Source organism: Malaclemys terrapin, chromosome 16 (assembly GCF_027887155.1).
Source record: "Malaclemys terrapin pileata isolate rMalTer1 chromosome 16, rMalTer1.hap1, whole genome shotgun sequence".
Classification (NCBI taxonomy): Eukaryota; Metazoa; Chordata; order Testudines; family Emydidae; genus Malaclemys; species Malaclemys terrapin.
This window is the reverse complement of record NC_071520.1, coordinates 11,173,654-11,196,849: the sequence shown is the minus strand read 5'-3', so window position 1 is coordinate 11,196,849 and position 23,196 is coordinate 11,173,654. Positions and strand designations below refer to the sequence as shown.

The 23,196-nt window shown below is 46.6% G+C and overlaps 1 protein-coding gene across 1 annotated transcript; it reads left to right on the top strand.

Moving 5' to 3' along the window:
- Window positions 1-20,120: 20,120 nt before the first annotated feature.
- Window positions 20,121-22,764, top strand: POP5 (POP5 homolog, ribonuclease P/MRP subunit). The gene is made up of 5 exons (XM_054006896.1): window positions 20,121-20,221; window positions 20,291-20,433; window positions 21,077-21,226; window positions 22,167-22,250; window positions 22,482-22,764. The coding sequence occupies exons 1-5, from the start codon at window positions 20,202-20,204 to the stop codon at window positions 22,589-22,591; spliced, it is 507 nt and encodes a 168-aa protein (XP_053862871.1). The 5' UTR covers window positions 20,121-20,201; the 3' UTR covers window positions 22,592-22,764.
- The last annotated feature ends 432 nt before the right edge of the window (window positions 22,765-23,196 follow it).

Below are 23,196 nucleotides of genomic sequence, written 5' to 3'. Positions count from 1 at the left end.
GACTACTTGGATCCACTTAAATCCTACTTTCTGTATTTAATAAAATCACATTTTCCTCATATGCAAAGTATGTATTAATACCTGGGGGGCGGGGGTGAACAGCTGTGCATATCTATCAGTGTTATAGAGGGCGAACAATTTATGAGTTTACCCTGTATAAGCTTTATACAGGGTAAAACGGATTTATTTGGGGTTTGGCTCCATTGGGAGTTGGACATCCGAGTGTTAAAGGCGGGAACACTTCTGTAAGTTGCTTTCAGTTAAGCCTACAGCTGTTAGGCGATGTGGTTCAGACCCTGGGTCTGAGTTTGCAGCAGGCTAGTGGGTCTGGCTCAAACCAGGCAGGGCACTGAAGTCCTAAGCTGCCAGGGCAGGAAAGCAGGGGCAGAAGTAGTCTTGGCACATCAGTTGGCAGCTCCAAGGGGGTTTCTGTGATCCAGCCCGTCACAGCCATCTCAACTACACCTTGGACAGCACTGACTTGCTGCTCATCAGGCTCGGCCTCCAAACTTAAGGTGATCACCTGCTGAACGAGTCCCTCCCTCACTCTTGGTTGTAGAACCTCTGCCCCCTTCTGATGTTGAAGAAAGGGAAAGCAGCCACCACAACAGTGGGAGAGCCAGCTCTTGTGAAGTTTGACTGCTCTGCAGGGTTCTTTTAACAGATCCTCTCAATTTCTGTTTTAATACTGCTCTGCCTTTCACTGATTTGTCTGCACAGCATGACAAATAAGTCTGACCCTGCTGTTGAAGCTAGTCCACTTAAGCCAGGCCCTAGAGAACCACTGGACCATGGACTGGAGTGAATAACCACTGTGCCCCAGGAAGGAAGGGATGCTCAAACAATATCTGGAAAAAATTCATTTCCTTTTTTTCCTTGGAAATCTCCTGCTTGTTTCTTTCTCGCAGTTGGGCATTTTCTTTCTGGGCAATTGTGTGCTGTGGGGTGGTGTGTTATTTTATATAAGTCTAATGCTTTAAGTTGAAATCTGGCCCACAGCTGCATCTCCAAATCCTGAAGCCCTGGAAGGAAGCAAGCTGGAGATGAGAGCATCCCTGAGGGAGCAAGATTTCCCCAGAGGAGCTGCTGCAGCAGCAAAGCTATTAATAAATGTTTGCAATCATTTAATCGCTCTGCTAAATTGCCATCATGCTCCTGCAACCTCATAGTGTCAGTGCAGCTGCCTCCCGCCACCCAACCTCCCCGTGTTCATGCATGTGAGTGAGGGGGCACATCAGGAAGATGCTAATCTCTGAGGGCTGCTGCAGAGTTAGAGGGAAACCAATTCTGACAGGTGACTTTTTAAATCTCTCCTATTCAGAAGTAATCAGCCTATTAGTTACATCCATTAACCATACTTTCCCCTGGCTCTCATTTACCAGTAGGTACTGCTTCTTCAAACCCAGTCACATAGCCTCTTCCTGGAGAAATATCTGCAAGTCTCTCACATCTGATCTAAGTTACAATTTGGGAGCTGGGTACCTGAGCGGCCATGTCTCTTGCCAAGCAATAGCAGTGTAGCTGCAATCAGATGGAACACTCCAACTGGCAGTCACCCTAATTTAAATGTGAAAACATGAGGGAGTTCTCAACATTGGAACAATTTCCCCTGCTTTATCCAACAGAGTCCTGAACTGATGGCTGTCAGGGCACGTCATGAGGCCTATGTATCTTCTCAGGCTTCTTCTAATGGGGTGAGCTAATTGAGGTATAAATGGGCTAGAGAGGTATAAGTGTATAATGTTATTTATGATGGTCAACATTGCTCCATCAGAACAAACATAATTAATAATTTAATTATCTACTTCCCTCATTACACATCAGACTGCATCCCTGACAGGTATCACATACAGAGCAACCCACTCACATCATGGTGGGGTTCAGTTTAACGCTTCATCCACTCCCTCCCTCAGCCCAACTCTTCATCTTTGTTCTAATTATAAGAGCATTTGATACGATCATACTTTTAAAAAAAGATGCTACTACTTATATAATGCTCTTATTGCTTATTAATGATTTCAGCAAGGAGAGCGAGCTGCCTTGCATTGTGGGAATTATGCAAACTAAGACTGAGCCATAGATTGCTGGGCTCCACTGATTCCTTACATGGAAGCCTGATGCATGAGGATTACCATGTAATAACAGATGTAAAGGCTTTTAGTGAATGACAGGTCTGCCTCACGTACTTAAGCAAGAAGACATGACAGGCATCACATTTTGTGGTGATTAGCCTCGGGCGCTTGTCACAGGCAGAGGACTTGAGGTGGAGCGACTTTAAACACCCAGCAAGAGTGATAATCCCCAGAACAGCACAGCCTGAAGAGTCTGATTGCTGTTAGGAAAGGAAGCTTATGAATAATAATAAAGGAAACATCAGGCTGGATATTAGTTACATGGTATCAAGCACTGACAGCCAGAAAGTGAGCCCCATTTACATACAGAGCCTTAACTCCATTGTTTAATCCAAAATTACCTGTGCCCTAACCTCTGAACACATTCACCTGTAGAAGAGCAGATGATGACAAGACAATTATTAAAAAATTGAATTTGAACTTTAAAATATCCTTCGACTGTAGGATATTTTACACGTAGGACACTGTGGTACCTGTGTGGAAATGTATAATATTCACTATCTGGAGAGTAATGTGGTATTCAGTGTTGTCAGCTCTTGTGATTTTATTGCAAGTCATGCAAAATTGGTTTTTCTTTTCCTTGAAGCCCCAGGTCCCATCATAATGTGAATTCACGAGTTTCTTGACTTTCATTTAAAAGAAAAAGTAAGCCTTTAGTCCTTATGTTTGTAGAGAAATGCTTGAAGTTGTGCTCTATATGCACCCTAAAGGTTCAGAAACCAGAAGGCAAATAAAGAGAACCCCAAATGTTTAAAATGTTAAAAATCTCATGATTTTTAAGCCAATCACATTCATTTTTATTACCTAATTCATGAATTTTGAATGCTTGGGGCTGGCAATACTGGGTATCTTTATATAATAAAGTATAGGTGCTCACCCAGGGATCAGGGTTTTATACAGAGTAATGTGGTAGGTTTTTTCAAACAAGTTAAGGGAGTGTTGAGGTTGACAGTGTTTCAGTGGAGGCCAGCCTATGCTCAAAACCATCATATTACACTTTCCTACCAAATATCCTACACTTTAAAAAAACTTTAAAAATGGCACCCTGGTGTAGCTACTACAACTTCTGCCATGAGCAACACACAACTGAGGGAGTTTTGTGTTGGGATGGGGGGTGAGTTAGAGGGAACAATCAATCTGCTTCTGGAGGTAAGTCTCTAGTGTAGAAAAACTCAATGCCAGCATGTCTGGAAATAATCAGTTATTTGAGCCAACCAATTCCTCACTCCTATATAAACCTTCAACATTCATTACCACCCTGCCAAAATAGGGTCAACCCCAATGTGTTCTGGAAGAGGTTTGGCATTTGGTGCTTGGAAGCTGTGGTGTTGGGGACCATATAAGTAGACAAGTCTTCTGCTAGCCCCGTTAATGCACCAGCAAGTGTCCAATGTATAACTCACCCTGCCACATTCTCAAGAGACTGAGATAACAGTGTAAGAGGAACCACACTGTGTGAAATGCCAGCTCCTTTGGCAGTGCTGGGTGGAAACTTTGCCACCTGTGTGATCACAGACAGAGAAAAACCTTCATTGGCTCTGGGTTAGATTCTTGATCCACCTGTGTATACTGGGTTTGAAATGAATCTGATCTACAAAATAGACTCTTGATTTGGATTTCCCATCCTAACTGTAGAGCAGTGGCTCTCAAACTTTTTTATTGGTGACCCCTTTCACATAGCAAGTCTCTGAGTGAGACGCCCCCTTATAAATTAAAAACACTTTTTTATATATTTAACACTATTATAAATGCTGGAGGCAAAGCAGGGTTTGGGGTGGAGGTTGACAGCTCGCAACCCCCCATGTAATAACCTCATGACCCCCTGAGGTGTTCCGACCCCCAGTTTGAGAACCCCTGCTGTAGAGCCTGGGTTGTACTGTAGAGGATCATTCTCTTTGGTTGTGTCATAAACAGACAGTTTGCTTGACAGGTTGCTTGAATTGAGACACAGGCAGCCATTAGTGCTAATGTGCAAAAAGCTAGGGTTACCATACGTCCGGTTTTTCCCGGACATGTCCGGCTTTTCGGCAATCAAACCCCCGTCCGGGGGGAATTGCCAAAAAGCCGAACATGTCCAGGAAAAATACCCCCGTGCCTCCGGACCCTGCGCCGCCGGAGCAGAGCAGCTGGAGCCAGGGAGGAGAAGTGCCCAGCTGGCGGCTGGGGTCCGGAGGCACGGGGGCTGCCCGAAGCCGGTAGCGCTGGCTCGGGCAGCTTGGCTCTTAAACAGAGCTGAAATCTGAGTCTGGGGAGGAGCAGAGCAGCTGGAGCCGGGGAGGAGAAGTGCCCGGCCGGGGGCACAGGGTCCGGAGGCATAGGGGCTGCTTGAAGCCCAAGTGCTACCAGCTTCATGGTTTGCCGGGCAGCCTCCAGACCCTGCGCCCCCGGCTGGGCACTTCCCCTCCCGGGTTCCAGCTGTGCTGGGGAAGCGCCGGCCGGGGGCGCAGGGTCTGGAGGCTGCCCGGCAAACCGTAAAGCCGGTAGCGCTCGGGCAGCCCTTTTCGCGTGGCTGGGAGGGAGGAGGGGGAATTAGGGCGGGGACTTTGGGGAAGGGGCGGGGAAAGGGCAGAGTTGGGGCGGGGCCAGGGGTGGGAAAGGGGCGGGCCGGGGTGTGGGAAAGGGGCGGGGCTAGGGCCCGTGCAGTGTCCTCTTTTTTTATTTTTTAAATATGGTAACCCTAAAAAAGCACATGCTGAAATGTGGAAAAGTGAGCTCTGCCAGGACAGTTGGAAAGTGAAAACAGATGCCCCCTGTGGTGTATGAGAGAAGAAACTGAATCTGAGGCGTTAGTTGACTTGATGGAAACTGGTTATGTTTGGAGATATTGGGGCAAATTCATCCCTGATGAAGGCATTGGATTTATACCAAGGATGAATATGGCCCTTCAAGCAATACAAGGGTACTGATGGGGTTGGAACTCCTCAGTCACATAGCACCAACTGTTTGGGTTTCACAAGGTAATCTGGAGGCTCCAGCTTAGGTGGCATGGGATAGATGACTTGGGTCTATCACCTCTCAATTACCTCTCTGTGGGAGAGGGCATCTAGCTCTCCAAGGAGGCTGCTGTGTCCATCACTGGAGACTCTGGTGTAGGACCAGCCAGCAGCAGCAGCAGTCATCCCAAGTGCCGTTCAAACTCCATCCCCTTGGGGCTGCTGGTGGAGTAAGTCAAGCAAAGGCAACAAGACTTTTTTAGTTTGTTCCTATCCTTGTGAGGTGCAAAGCTAGAAAAGGGATAGCTATTTCCAACCCCTTTGACTCAAGTGCAAACACATCTTGAAAAAAATGATAATATTAAACACACAAAAAAACCACAAGCCCTCAAAAATGGGTCAGACGTCTCCGGAGCTCTCTGTCTCCAAGCTAATTACAGCAGATGCCCCCAGAAAATTGTTTCCTCTGTGCTGGACCCAACTGGGTTCTGACATGTGTCCCCATGAGCTCCCAATCAGATCAGCAGCAAGGAAAAATGCATGCTGATGTCCTCTCTTGATGCTTCATTCACATACTGCACCCCACTCTCTTTCCCAGCGGCTCTCATTTGTTGTGGTCAGTGGGATGTTGCAACCAGAATTTGATCAAAGCAGAAACAGACAGATGGGCAGCTCTCTGTCAGAGAGGGTCAGCCATGAAATTCAGATCTGTGCACCCCAACTAGTCAGTGAATGGCATACTCTTGGCACCAACCTGACACCAGCACAAGCTGAGACCCTCCAGCTGCCAATCAGAGTCCCATCCCTACACAGCCAATCCACTGCAGCTCCCCTCCTCCCCATCAAAGGTCGCTGCTGCACTGCCAAATCCCATGTAGCAAGCACAGATTATATAGTCATCCCTCAATGCCTGTCCTTGTGCCATCACCTCCGAGTTGCCTTAATGACGGATGCACAGGCAAATGGTTTTCATTGCCTTCCTCATTAGGGAGAGAAGCAGTGTTGTGTGGAAGATATCACTGACTCTGGACTGCAGAGGCTTGACATAGAGCTAAGAGAGGATTGTCCGTCTTTCAGTGATACCAGCAGATCCATTCTACAATACGTTAGGACCCCCTACTAATATCCATATGGGAGTTTGTGGGAGGGAAGCAGGGGGAAAGAATCTGTGCATTCCCTGCTTCAGAAGACTGAGCCCCTTAATTCCAACCCAAATGTGATGGAGAAGGGACAGGACAATCTATCAATATATTAGGTACTTAATTATATGGGCCACATTAGCACACTACCCAAGCATCTCACAATCTGAATATTTTTTATTTACCCTCACAACACCTTGAAACTGATTTTCAGACATGCTGAGCACACATACCTCCCATTCACTTGAATTGGCATTTAGGATGCTCAGCCCTATTAAAACATTTTTGCCAAAGTGACGAGCCTAGGACCACATTTTCAGTCAGTGAAACAGCAGAAACAGAACCCGGTGAGGTATGGAAGTGCTATTATCCCCATTTTAAATATAGGCATATGGGGAACTGAGGACAACGCCTAACTCCTAGATACCCTGCCACCCAGTGGAATTCACAGCCCAGAGTTAGGCACCCAGGCTCCTTGTGCATTGTATGGGAAGAATTAGGAGCCTAAGAAAGGGATTCTTAGAAGCCAGCAAGCTGAGCAGGGAGCCACCTAAGCCAGCCTGGAGTTAAATGCAAAGAAAAGGGGTAGGACATAGAACCTAGAGCCACAAGGTATTTAGGCACCTAACTCACATTGATCTGGGCCTTTGGTGCCTGACAGGCTGGAGGGAGCTGCCTATCTCCATTTGGAATTCTCTCCCACGAATCCTCTCCTGAAGTAGTGATTCTCTGAATGTCAGTGCCATCTAAATATTGGGTTTAGTTGCCTAAATAGGCAGTTAGGCACCAAAGACCCTTTTTGAATCTAGCCTTAAGTGATTTGCCCACGGTCACACAGGAAGTCTGTGGTAGAGCAGGGAATTGAGGCCCAGGCTAGCACCTAACCACCATCCTTCCTCTCTAGGTTGGGGTGCTCAGCCCTCCTGAAAATAATTGGTAACTTAACATTTGCCCTTGATTCAAGAATCTCAACCTGTTACCATGGCTGATATCTCTGTTTTCTCTCCTGAACCAATGGGTGTTACCTGATTGGTAACCAATGGGTGTTACTCCTGATACCAAGGAGTTCTACATCAGGGGATCTCATACAAAAGCTGTCTTCCTGGACAGGCAGCCAGAGCTTCTTTGGAATTTATCCCCATGAGTTGTCCTTTGAACTAAAGGAGGCTCCTTTGTTGGACACTTCATTAACTTTAGCAATTGCATCTGGCCTGCCCTGGTATCCCCTTGGCACTGACCAAGGTCTCAGGGTCCTGTCCCACCAGCAGGCATTGACAAGCCCAGTGCTATCTGAGGAGCTTGTTCTAGATGGGAATTTCTAAGGACACTACAACATACTGGGTCTGTGGGAGTTCTCCCTGTAGCATCACTGAAGTGCTCTACTCCAGCCTTACAGATAGCAAGAGGTTAAAGGGCTGCCAATTGCTGATAGAGGCAGTATGAAGATGAACAATTTTGGAATGCCATATAATTAATTAATAACTTGCATTTATCTTCAGACCCTTCTAACACCCCTCTGAGGAAGGTATTAAATATGTATTTTATACAGTGTATGTACATAGACTAAACTTAGATGAGATAAGTTGCAAAGTTCCCATACGGGGAACTGTGAACAATCCTACACTACGGCAACTAGTATCCTGGCCTTCTCCCTAAGTGAATTAACTAGTTTGGAATCAGCTATGCAGAACTGCAGCTTGAGGGCTGTTAATGAGAAGTGTGCTGCCCCTCCATTCCTGCTTAAATCTCTCACTATGAAACAACTTTTCTATGTTTAATAGAAGTCAAGGCTATCCAAGAGGGAGTTTTGTATGGCTACCCCTTCAATATATACCAGTGAGTAAAGTATTACTATTATTCCTATTTTACACACGGACAAATATGGGGCTCAACAGTTTAGGCTCAAATCATCAAGGTGATCTCTAATTTTAGCTGTCTCAGTTATTGAAAGCCCAGCTTTAAACACCTTGAAACTGATTTTCAGACATGCTGAGCACACATACCTCCCATTCACTTGAATTGGCATTTAGGATGCTCAGCCCTATTAAAACATTTTTGCCAAAGTGACGAGCCTAGGACCACATTTTCAGTCAGTGAAACAGCAGAAACAGAACCCGGGAGTCCTGACTCCCAGCCCTCTGCTCTAACCACTAGACCATGGCCTCTCAAACACACCTTCCACATGGCAGGATAAAGGGGAAGGGCTTTGAAGATGCTCTGAGCAACATCTTTGGCAGTTCCAGCTGATAAGCCAACAAGTACAGGCCCTCTGCAGCCTAGGCAGATGCTCTCTCACCTCTGCCACTATAACAGAAAGGCGGCAAAGGAAAAATGGGTGTTGTGCCTGTTTTAAAAAAGAAATCATGAGACAACACATCCTCTTTCACCTGAAGAGGCTTCCTGTTAATTGGTGACTAGCTTGAAAGGCTAGTGAGCAGCAGTAATATGTGAGCTGCCAAGCAGGATCTGCTTTTATTCCTAAGTGTAAAGGTCAGGACAGACTTGTCATTGATCTGAGGGCCCTGAGCTCAAGGGGAAAGGGTGGGAGGGGAGAGATGACAAAAGGACCAGAAGCTGAGAGGACTTCCCAGCCCTTAAAATGAAAGTCTGTGCAGAAGCCAATGTGCCTGAAGAATGTGCTCTTCTGTCTCAGTGACCTTGCAAAATGAGAAACAGAACAAAAAGCTTCAGGCAACAGCAGATGGAGGCTTTAAAAGGCAGTTTTAATTTTAGCCAGATTGTTTTGTATGTTCAATCATGGGGTTATTTTGGGATAAAATGTACTTACATTGGAACAAGATAAAGGTAAAGATCAAGATATTTGTCAGCCCTCCAATATACCTTGGACTTAAAATAATAACAAGGACCTCTAAATCCAAACCAATTCTTCCCACCCTGGAAGCACACCTTCAGCCCACCGAGGTGACTCTGGCACAAGAAAAAAATTCCATTTTCCACCTTCTGCTCTCTCAGTGTTAATACTACTACTACACTGCACTCAGAGCACACCCTTGATTCAAGGATCTCAAAGTCCTTGACAATCTTTAATTAAGCCTCAAACACCCCTGTGAGGCGGACAAGAATTCTTAGCTCTGCATGGAAAATGGAGACACAAAGATGTGTGTACCAGCCAGACAGTGGTAGAACGAGGAGCAGAACTTAGATCTCCTGTTCCTAGTCCTGTGCTGTAACCACTACACTTGCTAGCACTTCCTTTTTCAGCCCTAACCTGCTGTTATGAGGAAGACATTTGCATTATGTCATACCACACTGCAGTCCTTCTGGGATTCCTCTTTCCTTGAGCTGCCAGCCCATCAAATGCTGATGAGTGCTCTCTCTGACCTTTTTGGGTTGGTCTGCTCAAAAGGATCCAAGTATCAGCTGCCAGGGACACCACTCAGTTGTGGAATCTGGTATCTGATCCCCAAGCTGATCTTCTCACACACACACACAATGATTAGAAGCAACTGACTGGAGATAGAGAGGGATGGATGCTCGGCAGGATGGGCAAAGGAACGTAGTGTAGACATGCAAAAGCGATTTAATTACTGCAGTGGCTATATGTCGACATAATTTTTACTGTAGGCATGTCCTTACACTTTGGCTATACTAGAACTTCCTTCGGTATAACTTAGAGCGCCCACGGGTGTGACTAATCCAGAGCAGCTCTCCCACCAACATAGCTACCATTTCTCGTGGCAGGCGGAGTAATTAATCTGATAGAAGATCTCTCTCCCGTCAGCTTAGAGCATCTTCACCAGAAGTGCTACAGAGACACAGCAGCGCTTCTGGTGTAGATGTAGCCTTAGTCTAGAGCCAAACTAGCTGTGTCAGGAGATCATATTTTAACATCATTTGATCTTACATTATGACCAAATAGCATTAAATGCATGTAACAGTCTCATATTAAAAAACAAAGTTCTAATATGGCTTGGTGACATGGTTATTACATGGTTTAATTCTAGCTATACAGGAAAGATCAAACTGCATTATAACAAGGATAGAGCACTATTATATTACAACCTGACTTTTAAACCCATTACTTTAGCTGCATAGATGGGGTCAGGAGGTATTATGAGGGATGCACAGAACAGATACTCCCATCACAAAATTGCTCCAGGTCTGCCTTCTTCCTCTCACTGGGTCCCTGTGCTATATTCCCAGCTCTGTCACTAACTCACTGTGAGCAACTCACTTAACCTCTTTGTGCCTTTGACCCTTTCTGGGACTTGAATAAGTCACTTAGTGTCTATGTACCTCAGTTTCTCCTTCTGTAAATGAGGATAAGAATAACAGATATTAGCCAATAGTGAAGAAAACATTCACAAATATTAATTCAAACTTGAAAGTGAATTTTGATTTAACCATATTCACATCCCTTCACATTCACTGCCCATGAATATTTAACTGGCACAAATCCTCATGAAAAATTCATTTTTAATAGTATATTCACTTGTAAATTTCACATTTTGCACCGGTTTGGTTAGTTACATAAGTCATCCAGTCAGGGAACAATAACAATACCACATGACTTATAGAAACAGACCACACAGCATAAATTGCAAATTTTGAATGGAAAGTATTTCACAGTTCACAAACTACCCTCAAACCAGGAATTTTTCCACTGGAGACATTTGTCAGTAATTTCAAATAGCAAATACATTTGCTAATTCTTAGATATATTTGCAGATGGAAAAAAAAAGTAAAAATTCATTATGTAAATTGTTTATTGCAGTTTATTCACCCAGCTCTTCCTAATACAAATCCAATCCAACCCCTTACCTCCTAAACAAGGATGGCCTGAGGAGTAATTAGGTACTATCTGTAAAGCCTCTTGAAGATGAAAAGTAATTTATATATCAGGGATCAAGTCATAGATCTTGAAGTCAGCTATGAAAGGCTAGAACATGAATGCAGTTGGTAACACCACACTCAGAACCAGTTGGGTCTGTTTGGAGATGAGCTTTTCTTGAAACCCCCCAGGAATGAAGTTGGGGAGCTAAGAGAGACTTCAGCCTCCCCTATTCACCTTTCCAACTTCCAGGCTAATGCCATAAAGACTCATTTGTAATGTCCCTAAATGCAGGCAGATATGGAATTGAGTCACAGGAAGGTCAGAGCCAGTTCGTGTTGACCCATCCTCCTGAGGCCCTGAGCAGACACAGTGAAAAGGTGAAGCACATTATGTCAGCTCCTGCAGGCCTGGCTGAGGGTGCTGAGCACCAGTGTTCTGGCCGCCCATCTCTGGAGAGGAACTGCTTAAAGGTCAAGGATGACAGAGGATGCTAGATCTCCATCCCACACGCAGATTCATCCTCTGCCTGCTTCCATCCCCACTCTGCATTTCAGGAAGTTTCAGAATAAGAAAGAGAAGGCCAGTGGGGTCCAGGATACTCTGAGATGTTTCTAATAGACTTAGACATTTTTGGGGAAGATCATTGGGTGTTAGCTAGAATATATCTAACTGCAGTCCCGGTAGAAGCCCTGATGCTCACTTATGGGTAACAACTCTGGGACCTGTTATGGCAACTCTAAAACATAATTTCTGCAACTCCCCAGAGCATGTGGATTTATATCAGCCACTTCTTGCACACTCTGTATTATTAATGAGATGGAATCAATATATAGATTACAACTGAAGACATGCAGCCTGGTGACCTTTCCCAAATAACCAGTTTATTCTGTAATAGTCCAAGATAAAGACTTATATTTATAGACTGTCTTTAATCCAAAGTTCTCAAAGTGTTTTACAAACCATTTACAATGTGCTTAATACACAGTAAAGAGAGGGGACACTGTCACCCCGCACCCTCCTTAACATTGAGTGACTCCATTTTGAGGAGACACCCCAATCAAGAACAGCTTGTCTCCTCTAACATCTCTTAAGGTCTCCTGCAGCAAGGCAACCCCTACCCACTGTCACAGCAACTCTCTCAATTTAGTCTTTATCCTGAATCGCTCTCCTGCTGAACTTCTTTATCTTTGAACCCCACTTTCTCAGCAGACACCTCTCTCTCTCTCCTCATGGCTGTTTATCCCATCCTTCATCCACACAGGTGCATGAATTCAGGCTTTAACAGTTAGTGAAGTGTGTTTGTTGAACTCAGCTTTGAAAAACAAACAATGGTGACCAACACTATCTTCAGGGTCAACATGCCCAGTTATACTAGGTCCTGGTTCTGGAAGCCATAGAGAAAACATAGCAATTGTAAAAGTTCCTGAGAAGAAAGGGAGCAGATGTTGTCATAGCAGACATACCAGATCCAGGAGGACCCAACTCAGTGGAGTTTTGCAGCCTAGCAGAAGTCAGATGCTTTGGGCATCTTCACACACTTCACACAGGAATCATCACATCAAGGCCTACAAGGAGCATTCTCTCATGGTTAGACGTGAACTGGAAGTTAGGAATTCTTGCTTCTATTTCTGGTTATCTTACGACTTGTAAGCAAGTTATTTAGTTTTTCTCTGACTCAGTTTCCCTCCCTGCAAAATGGAGATCATACCTACCTCACAAAGATGTTAAGATGCTTCCTAATTCATTACTTCTTGTAAAGTGCTTTGAGATTCTCAGATAAATGGCATTATAGAAGGACAACATTTCATTACCAGAAAAAGTTTGATGCTCGAAGAATGTTTCTACCCAAAGCTGTAGGGTGAAGGGATATAAACTGGATTAATAAAGGAAGTCTGGTTGCAACCTAAACTATGAAGAGATTATCAGTCCCTCCATAATCATTACAAGGTGATGAAGAAATCACAAGAACAGAGCCCAGTGCAGCCAGGCCAGGGTTGTCCTGCCAGTTACCTTTTCTTGGATCATCGATGCTGGTCGCAATGTTATGTTGATGAAGGTGCTGTGCAGTGAAATACTGCATGCTATCATCGTCTCCCTCAGAGATTTCTTACACTGAGTTCCCCTGTTCCAAGCAAGGTAAGTGTCCTGTTGGCCCTGGCCAGAGTCAGGAAGCATGTTCTAACATGAGCATTAATTGCAGATGGAACAGGGATGGCTCAGGGCTGCTCTGTGTATCTCTACCACGTCAGCAACAGTGAGGCACAAGTGACATTCTGCAGGAAATGAAGCGGGACAGGATTCTCTCTAAACACTGTTTCTCTTTTGGTTTCTGTGTCTCTCCTAATCAGCCTCCTGGACTGAAAACAGAAGCCTTCGCTGTGCACAGGGCCAAGCCCTGAGCATGCACAGTGCACATGTCCTATTGGATTACAGGGCAGAGCACACTCACGTGGCCCAGTTTGTCAGAGACTCAGCTGTGTCTCTGCAGAAAGTAAAGGGAATGAGGGGGGTATATGTGAAAGCAACCTGCGTCTGCACGTTACAGTCAGAAGGCTGGGCACAGGGTTGCACCTGGGGCTGTATAAGCAAGCAGATGTAACTTGAGACTTTCTGCATGGGGGGGTGGTACCTCAGGATAACTCAGGACCCCAGTCTATAGGCAGGAAACACACAAGTCTTGGTGTGTATCTAAAGCAGGAACCTGGCTGATAACACCAGAGACCTTGGTGAGACCTGAAAGTGGAGAGGACAGATCAATATCACCTGGGAGCTCACTGCATCTATAAGTGGAATGAGTTGCGGACACAGTGAATTTCCCTGAGAGCCCAGGGGATGGGAAGACTAGGTGAAATGATCTTGATACTGAAACACAAGGTAATGCAGCAGAGACCTGCTCAACACATTCCAACTCATGAGGGAAGCAGGCTCGATCCATGACATTGTCAGGGCAAGATGACACCCTCTCATTAGTCCCATCACCTGTAGAGGGAAGGTGAAGGGCTCTCAACAAACCCATATTGGACTCCATGCTCCCCTCAAAGCTATTCACATCACAATCTGTAACTGCCATAAAAGCTTGGAGGAAAAACATGTGATCCCAGGTGGAGGGGAGAGGAGTGAAGAAAGACAAACCAGATCAACGAAGTTGGCATCCATTTCAGAGGGCAGGAGTTCATCATCCAGGAAAGTATTTCCATTGGGTTTATCACTGTTCTCTCTGTCTAGAATTCAGGTCATTAACGGAGATGTTTCCATACTGAATTAACAATGAGCTCCCACTTTCGTCTAAATCCTTCCTTTACAGCATGCCAATAGTTCCACATGATTTCATTCCAAGGACCACTCTGTGAGAGGGAGTCCATCCCATGAATCACATGCCAGCCCAATCAGCTCCTCCTCCTCCCCCCCTACAATGCTCTACCCTCCCAATCGTTCATACCTAAATACTCTACCTGGTCTCCCATTCCACACCTTCTCTTTCAGCCTCCCCATCCCTCTCCCAATACCAAGTCTTCACCACTTCCCAAGCACATTTCCTGCTTTCTCAGGTGGTCTATCAGGGACCAGAGTCAGATTGAGAACCACTACATTAGTGCAGCAGGAAAGAGGAGCTCTGACACTTGGATTTCTGTGGCTGTTTTCACCTGGTTGGACAAAGAGAGATACAAACCAGGACCCAGAGTCCCAAAATTCACAGGCCTCTATGCCTTCTCTAAGGAGAATCTCCAATAGCTGCTAGTAAAATGGTTTTTATCCTGTGGGCTATCAGAGGAACCCACAGTCTAACATTCCATCCAGCAGGGGCAGTGCTGAGCACACACATCAGTTAGTACACAACTACAGGCATATTCCACAAAGCGTGTTGGAGACAGCATTGATAGTCTGTGTCACTAGCTCTGGGTCTCCCCACATCACAGCCAGCTCTGGACTGGAAATGGAAAGATCCAACCATGGATGTAGTGGCGTGGAAATCCCCTTCTAGTCATAACAAAATGTTCTCCACAGCATCTAGCCCTGTGGAGGACTTGCTCAGGCAACGGTCTGTTACCAAGAGAGGCAGGCTCTGTGAGAAGGTCAAAGTACATCAGCCCTACCAGAGTCTCCATGTGTGAGATGGATGACCACCTGGTAAGCAAAAGATGCTGATTATTGTTTTTATGATCGGTTTTCTCTTAAATTCTTTTGTTCTGAATAAACAGTACTTTGCTTCACGAGAGCTGGCTGGTCATTGAATAAATCCTGTCCCTGAAAGAGCAAAACTGCAGGTGCTGAGCTGAAGTCAGATTGTCTGAGGTGATCACTGTGAATTACAGGAGTTTGACACCCAAGTTCCTGGTCTAGAGGAAGACGATTGCAGGATCCCACCCAGAGAAAGGTGACAGCTGGAGGCCTGAGACCTAAGTGCAGTGCCCTCAAGAAGGCCATGATGGGGTCAGAGGCACAGTTAAAGTGGGAACTGTGACACACTCCCATTAGCTTTAATAGGTGACAGGATAAAGCTTGCAGGATCCATCATTCACTGCCTTCAGTACCAACTCAAACTAGTTATGTTTGTATTAATCATTAAGAGAGTGTTTGATGGTAGCAGCAAAAGGACAGAGGCCCAAAGGCTGCATACAGGGGAGGGCAAGACGAGGGCGATAGATACGGGTGACTCATGTGCGATGTCCTGTGGAGCCATCTCACTCCTCAGTCTTTTATGAAACTTCCAGGCTTTGTGCAGCCCAATCTGGACTTAGTGAAGAGAGGGTGAATGGCAGAGAAGCATCTTTTTGTGTCTGCAGATCAGTAGCACAAGCACAGACAAGCAGATTTTGAAGTGTAAATGAGGTTCCCCACAGGCCCAGGCAGACAGGGAAATAGAAGCCACAGGACACTGCCTTCCTCCCACTCTACTTGCTCAGCCAATTGTCTCTCTCAGAAGGAAGCAGTAAGCTTCTCTTGTATGAAGCCACCAGGATACACAGCAGGCAGCCTGGGGAGCAGAGGAAACAGGAGAGAAATGGGAATTATTTTGCTGTATTACCAGATGTGCTGCCACTGCTGCCATTGGCTGTCAAACCAAAGACTGAAATCTAGGACTGAAACGTCTTGTGTATCTGAGTTTCAAAGACTAGACACAGAGCTTAAGGGCAGGGCCGGTGCAAGGAAGTTTCGCACCTTAGGCGAAACTTCCACCTTGCGCCACCCCCGCACCTAGCTAACCCGCCCCTTCCCCCCCGTGGCAGATAACCCCACCAGTCGCGGCAGCTAACCCCGCCCACCACCTGGGGAGCCCGCTGCCCCCCCCCGCCTGGGGAGCCCCTCCCCGCAGCAGCTAACCCCCCTCTGCAACTAACCCCGCCGGGGGAGCCCCGCTCCACAGCAGCTAAATCCGCCCGCTGCTCCCCTCTGCGGCAGCTAACCCTGCCCGGGGAGCCCGCCCCAGATCACCTCTGCTCCGCCTCCTCCACTGAGCACGCCAGCACCGCTCTAATTCTCCTCCTCTCCCAGGCTTGCTGTGCTGATTGGAGGAGAATTAGAGCGGGGGCTATGTGCTCAGCGGAGGAGGCAGAATGGAGGTGATCTGGGGCGGGGAGCAGTTTCCCTGTGCACCCCCCCCCGTTACTGAGGGCAGCCCTCCCCGTGCCCCCCCGTCCCAGCTCACCTCCACTCCACCTCCTCGCCTGAGCGGGCTTTTAGGCGCCCTCAACCACTAGGCGCCCTAGGCGGCCGCCTACTTCGCCTAGTGGTTGCACCGGCCCTGCTTAAGGGCAGAAGGGACCATCAAATCATCTGGGCCAGTGGTTCTCAACAGAGGGTACGTGTACCCCTGGGGGTACACAGAGGTCTCCCAGGAGAACATCAACTCATCTAGATATTTGCCTAGTTTTAATACAGGCTACATAAAAAACACTAGCATAGTCAGTACAAACTAAAATTTCATACAGACAATTACTTGTTTATACTGATCTGTATACTATACACTGAAGTATAAGTACAATATTTATATTTCAATTGATTTATTTTATAATTATATGGTAAAAATGAGAAAACAAGCAATTTGTCAGTAATAGTGTGCTGTGACTTTTGTATTTTTATGTCTGATTTTGTAAGCAAGTAGTTTTTAAGTCAGGTGAAACTTGAGGGTATGCAAGACAAATCAAACTTCTGAAAGGGGTACAGTAATCAGGAAAGGTTGAGAGCCACTGATCTAGGCCAACTGCCTGTATATACCACAGGCCACTAAACACCACCCAGCCACTCCCACAGCAAACCCAACAACCAAAATTAGACGAAAGTATTACAGCTCTCAGAAGACAAACTATTATGTGCCACAGGCAGAGAACACAAGGGACTAAGGTATTGGCAGCAGTTGGAAATGGAGTTGGTTGGAGATGGAATCTGAAAATGGAGTGGGGCTGAATGTAGTTTATGAATAAAGGACCCTCTTGCTCACTGTGCTAACTGGAGTGTCTTGCTGTTACTTTATGTTCTTGTTCTGATTCCGTTAAATTTAAAGGGCAATTGGATTGTGGGAAGCGTAACAGGCAGGATCTTGAGTTGGAGCTTGGCAGCTCTACAGGCGCAAAGCAATACAAGTTGGGGAGCTGGCTGGGATCCCTTCAAAGCCAAACCCTCCCTGTCACCCAACAGGAATTGCAACCAGATGGCAAGTCTCTGTTCGGTTCTTTATCAGTATAACCTGCAATGACAATGTCTCCTCCTCTGTACCAGCAATTTTGTGACAGTGCCAGAGCAACGCCTGGCTCCTGCAGTAAAAGCATGGTACCCCTCAATCTCCTTTGAATAATGAATCCTTTAGTGGGTTTAATGCAAAACAAAGGAAAGCCACAGAGAAGCCAACCACACTTCACCCATCAATGGAGCCATGGAATTCCCTGTCCAATACCATCCACATCCACCCATTGCTCAATGCCATGGAGTACCCCACTCAGCAATTATCACTCAGGACTGTAAACACCCCACTCAGTGCCATTCAAACTGCAGCCATTTCCTGGAGCCACAGAGCAACCTGTCCAATGCAATCCATGCCCAGTGCCCAATCCAATCACTCAGGGTCACAGAGTTCCCTGCCCAAGACCATTTATACCCAGTGCCTATTGCTTGGAACCACTGACCTCCTTACCCTATGCCACCCATATATGCCTGTGACTTGGAACTACCAAGCTCCCTGCCCAGTACCACCCATACTGCATTGGTTGCCACAGTGCTCACTGCCTGGCCCCATCCACTTCACACATCACAGTGGAACTCACACTAAGCCTCTTTCCCTGACACTGGGTTCGGTTTCAATGACTTGGACATGTCTTCATTTGAGACCCCTTTGGCTTTTCACTATCTTCATCCCAAACTGGTGTCACCACTATGTCTGAACGGGGCATGAGGTTCCTATCATACAGCAACACAGCAGAAGATTCACCCCCCTCAAATCCAAACTGCTCCAAGCCCCAGGCTTCTACTCTTTCAGAAATCCTTTCACTAACCATCCACCATGCATTTGGAACTTTACTTACATGTTGGACAAACTGGGATTAGGGAAACTTGCTTTACATAAATTCCCGTAGTTTCACTTGTAGAGTGAGGACACAAAAATCCTAAAGTTCCAAGGACCAGTTCTGGGACCATGTGTTTTTGACCCCCAGTGGCTGCCCAAACTCCATTACCAAGAAAAGAGCTGAAGGCTGCCTTAACTTTCACCTTTATCAGAAAATAAGTGGATAGAGTGAGAAATCCATGCCAATCCAAAGGTGGGATCAGATCTAAAGACAGTGGGGGCCAACCCTTCCCCATCCAAAACCAGAAACATTTTCAGATTTTACTTTTTGCACTAGAACTAGACAAGCCACCATGAAATCACTTATCGAAAACGAAACTAACTTCTCTGGAGGAAAGAACTTACTGGGGCTTGCTCATTCTTTCCTTCCTGCTTCTCAACTTTTCCTTCATTTATCCTGATGCTTTTCTTTGAGCTTTTCCAAGCCAAGTGTTTCCTCTATACTCATGCTTCTCTCCATTTCCATGTCTTTTTCCTTCACCGTATTGTTCCTTACTGATTTGTCCTCTCTCTCTTCAGTCTTCCCTTCTCCTCTCTCTGTCCCAGACTCCCATCACCATCTTTCACACCCTTGTGCTCTTACTCCCCTTTGCTCTTCTCTACTTCATTTTTCAACCAAGGTCTTCTCGCCCCACTGCGATGGGGGGGTTCCACTCACCCCCTCACATACATGGGATATGGCAAGAGTCTTTCAAAAGGTGAATGGACAACAGTGGCTGTGTAGGTTTCAGAGTAGCAGCCGTGTTAGTCTGTATCCGTAAAAAGAACAGGAGTACTTGTGGCACCTTAGAGACTAACAAATTTATTAGAGCATAAGCTTTTGTGGACTACAGCCCACTTCTTCGGATGCGTAGCTGTGTAGGGATCCAAGGGCGAGCTGAGAGCGCTATATCCTTGGAGGGGACCTAGTGCAGATGTAAGCCTCTCACCGTGGAGGAGGGCCTGACTGAGGGAGGCAGAGCTCTGAGGGCCACCCACCAGCAGGGCAGGGGTCATTGCTTGTCAAAGCGCCTCCAAGAAGAGGATGGAAGAGAAACAAGGCCAGGGGCTGGGGGGGGGGGGGGGGGGAAGATGAGGACAGAGGGGCCAAGGTCGGGGGCAGGGACAGGGGTCTGACGGGACCTGTCAAGCCAGCCAACCAGCCCGCCCTGCCCCGGCTCGCCCTGGCCGGAGGAGGCGGGGCAGAGGGGGGAACCCGGTAGGCGTGGGGCGCTGCGCGATGCTCTGCTGCCACCGCGTGGGGCTAACGCTGCAGGTGGGTCCTTGGGCGGGAGCGTGAAGGCCGGGGCCGTGCTACGAGGCCCTGCCCGGGCAGCCGCAGGGACCCCGCGGTGAATGGGGGGAGGGGCGGTTATCCGCCGACGAGTGTCCCTGAGCTACCAGCCAGCCGCGTGCCGCCAGCAGGAAGAGGGCAAACAGCAGTTGCCTGGAGCCGCGCGCGCCACTCAAAGCCTTGCGCACGAGGACGTAATGTGCGGACGCGCGCGCTACTCCCTCGCGGTGTTTCTTGACCCTCCGGTTCCGCCCCTGCCGAATGCCGATTGGCTGTAGTGTCCAGAGACGACACTCCCATTGGCTGAGCTGAGTGTCTGTCTGGTTCGGCGTCCCGGGGAGGCTGGCGCGCGGCCGAAGGACAAGGAGGAGATGGTGCGGTTCAAGCACAGGTGAGGGTGAGATGTCCGCTCCGCGCGGTCACTCCCCGTTCCCCCCTAACGCGGTGCTTTGCGTTGCAGGTACCTGCTGTGTGAGATCGTCTCGGAAGACCCCCGCTGCCGGCAGTGCATCGACGAGCGGGCGGTGAGCGCTGCGGCGAAGGATGCTGTTGCCCGGACCCACGGGGACTACGGGCTGGCCTGCTGCTCCATCTCCTTCACAGGTCTCCACCTGCCCCTGCTCCCGCCTCCGCGGGTGCCGACCCCCGGGCTTGGCCGGACACCATTTCTCGGAGTACTGCGCGCACGCCAGAGACGGGTCGGGGGTTGCCCATCCATCACTGGGCGCAGGGTGTTTGTTTTAGTGTTACAAGGGGTGAATGAGTCTTGAAAAATCACCAACCAATGTGTGTTATTTCTGGACAGCCCCCATGTGCTAAGCACGGTCTCCGACCAAGCCGGAATGGGCCTTTCGCCCCCAGTTCCCAAAGCACTGCCCGGGGCTTAAAAGAGATTAAAGTGCAGTCCCTGTGCTCGTGGCAGTTTTTCCATTCTAGCATCCCCTGACGAAAGTGCAGTGCGTTGTCGTACCCATCCTCCTGACTGGAGGCCAATGGCTGCCACGTAATGAGGTTTAGGAAAAATCAGCATAAACCCTTGCTATGTCTAGTCTCCTACAGCCTTTCATTCTGTGGCGACATAGCCAGCAACTATGTAGAATTAGCTCTGGAAAACATTTAAAGTTTTGCTTCAATATAAGCTACTTGGAACCTCAGGTTCTGTAAACCAGTATTTCTGAAATACGATCTAATGTTCAAGTGTGCCATGAGAGATCAATTGTTCTAATCAGCTGTTCCATGTGCCTAGTGAAATATCTCAATGCCTATACAGGCATAGTTCTCTTGCGTTGCCGAAAGGACTTCTACAGGCTCCTATGGTCAGCTCTTCCCTTTGTCACTTACTTAGAGAACAGGAACCAGCGTTATTCCTGTTTCTTCAACACACTACATGTTGGAGGTAAGGTTTTCAAGAGCTTTTCTTTGGTGGCCTGGGGCATGTCTTACTAATTCCTCCTAGTGCAGCAACATCTCAGAACTTTGAGATCTTGAATTTCTTATTACTCTTGTAATGATTAGGAGGGAAGAGCCCTCAGTTATTTAATATTTTTCCAGTTATATGACAGATGAAGCCCATGTAATGCCTCACTGAGGCTAGTATAAACTCACTTTTAATGGCTTTAAATAGGTCATCCTAAAGCTAAGACATTCTTTGTTCTGCTATGGCCTGTCTACAAGCTCTGCTGTTTTTTTCATTATGCTGAGTTAGTCACTCATCTGTTCATTATACTGCTACTGCTTTAAAAGCAAAAGCCCTCCTATTTTGCAGATGTAACTTTATTCTCCCAACTTCACTACTTTACAGCAAAGAGCTTGCCACCCCCATCACAATTTGGTAATCTGCCATCAGGGAGCTGTTTTGATCAAATCTCAAGTGGAGCAACTAAGTCTCTGTCAAGAAGTTTCAAACAGGGAGGGAAGGCTGGAGGGATAATGAGTTATTTCCTTATTATTCAGCACTAGTTCAGTAGCTGATTAATATAGCCTGTAAAAAGCAACAGAGTCCTGTGGCACCTTTAAGACTAACAGATGTATTGGAGCATAAGCATGCATCTGATGAAGTGGGTATTCACCCATGAAAGCGTATGCTCCAATACATTTGTTAGCCTTAAAGGTGCCACAGGACTCTGTTGCTTTGTACAGGTCCAGACTAACATGGCTCTCTGATTATATAGCCTGTGATGTTCTTGCTGTTTGATCTACTGCATTCCCACTTCCTGCATGAGTAGGGAAAATATATTGTCACAGCATTAAAATGGACTCTTGCCCTGCTTTGTTGCATTTAATTTGCTTCAGCCCTCTGCTAACATACAGAACTTGTGCACTTGTTTCTCCAACAGGGACAATAAGAACATGTCAGAAGTTCCTTGTTCAGTACAATAGGAAACAGCTGCTGCTGCTATTGCACAACTGCACCAGTGAAGGTAAGCAGCTGCTCCATTCATACATTCTAAAAGGGGCCCTCTTACACATGGACTTTGTGTTATGTTGTATGATGCATGTGTTTCATTTCTCTCCTGTCAGTCTGGTTATTTGGTAGAGCTGGGCTCCTCAGTTGGTCAGTGTAGCTAAGTGAACTTCTTGTACTTCCCTCTATGTGAAGCCATGTTGAATAGTGACATTTTTCATTGTGTGCCTCACCCTCATTGTTGCAGAGGAAAGACAGTCCATCCAGAAGTCAGTGTTAAGCTGTTGCCTTAAGGAAGTGGAGGAGGAGCAGTCTCAAAGTGGGGATGAAGAAGATGACTGTGCAGAGACAGACTGAACATAAACCTAAAACTAGTGCAATGCCTTCTGTGAGACAAGCGGATAACTTGCAGTTAAAAGATGTCCCAGGCTTTCTGCCCTCTGCTGAGCAGATAAGATTCAAGGCATCTCGTGCCCCACTTTTTTTAAACATATATTTGATTTTTTGGAAATAAAGCGAAGAGTAAAATATATTGCTTTCTTGTAAAAATCACTGTGCAGCAGCCTTAAAACTCAACTACAGCACTCTTCAGTTAAACTATTTAAGCAAGAGTCTGCATCTCTTCAAGCCCAGAGGAGGAAATGGAGTGGTGGCTTTCACCAGCTTGTATAGTAGAGGAAGGGTAGTAGGTTGGCTGGATTTTTAAATGGCATGGGAGACATAAGCAACCTATTATCAATAGGATTTATTTGAAGGATAGCACAGTTATTTTTTTTAAAAAGAGGTCCAAGGACTTCTCTAAATTAACCTCCAACTACACCCAGCTATGGGAATCATATTCTAGTACTGGATCAGGCTTGCTTTTTTTAATAGAAAAGATGAAACTGACTTAGTATACCACAGAAGCGATTTCTTTGAGGATGGTTAAATATATTGCCCTGCTTTTGTAGTCTATGGTTAAC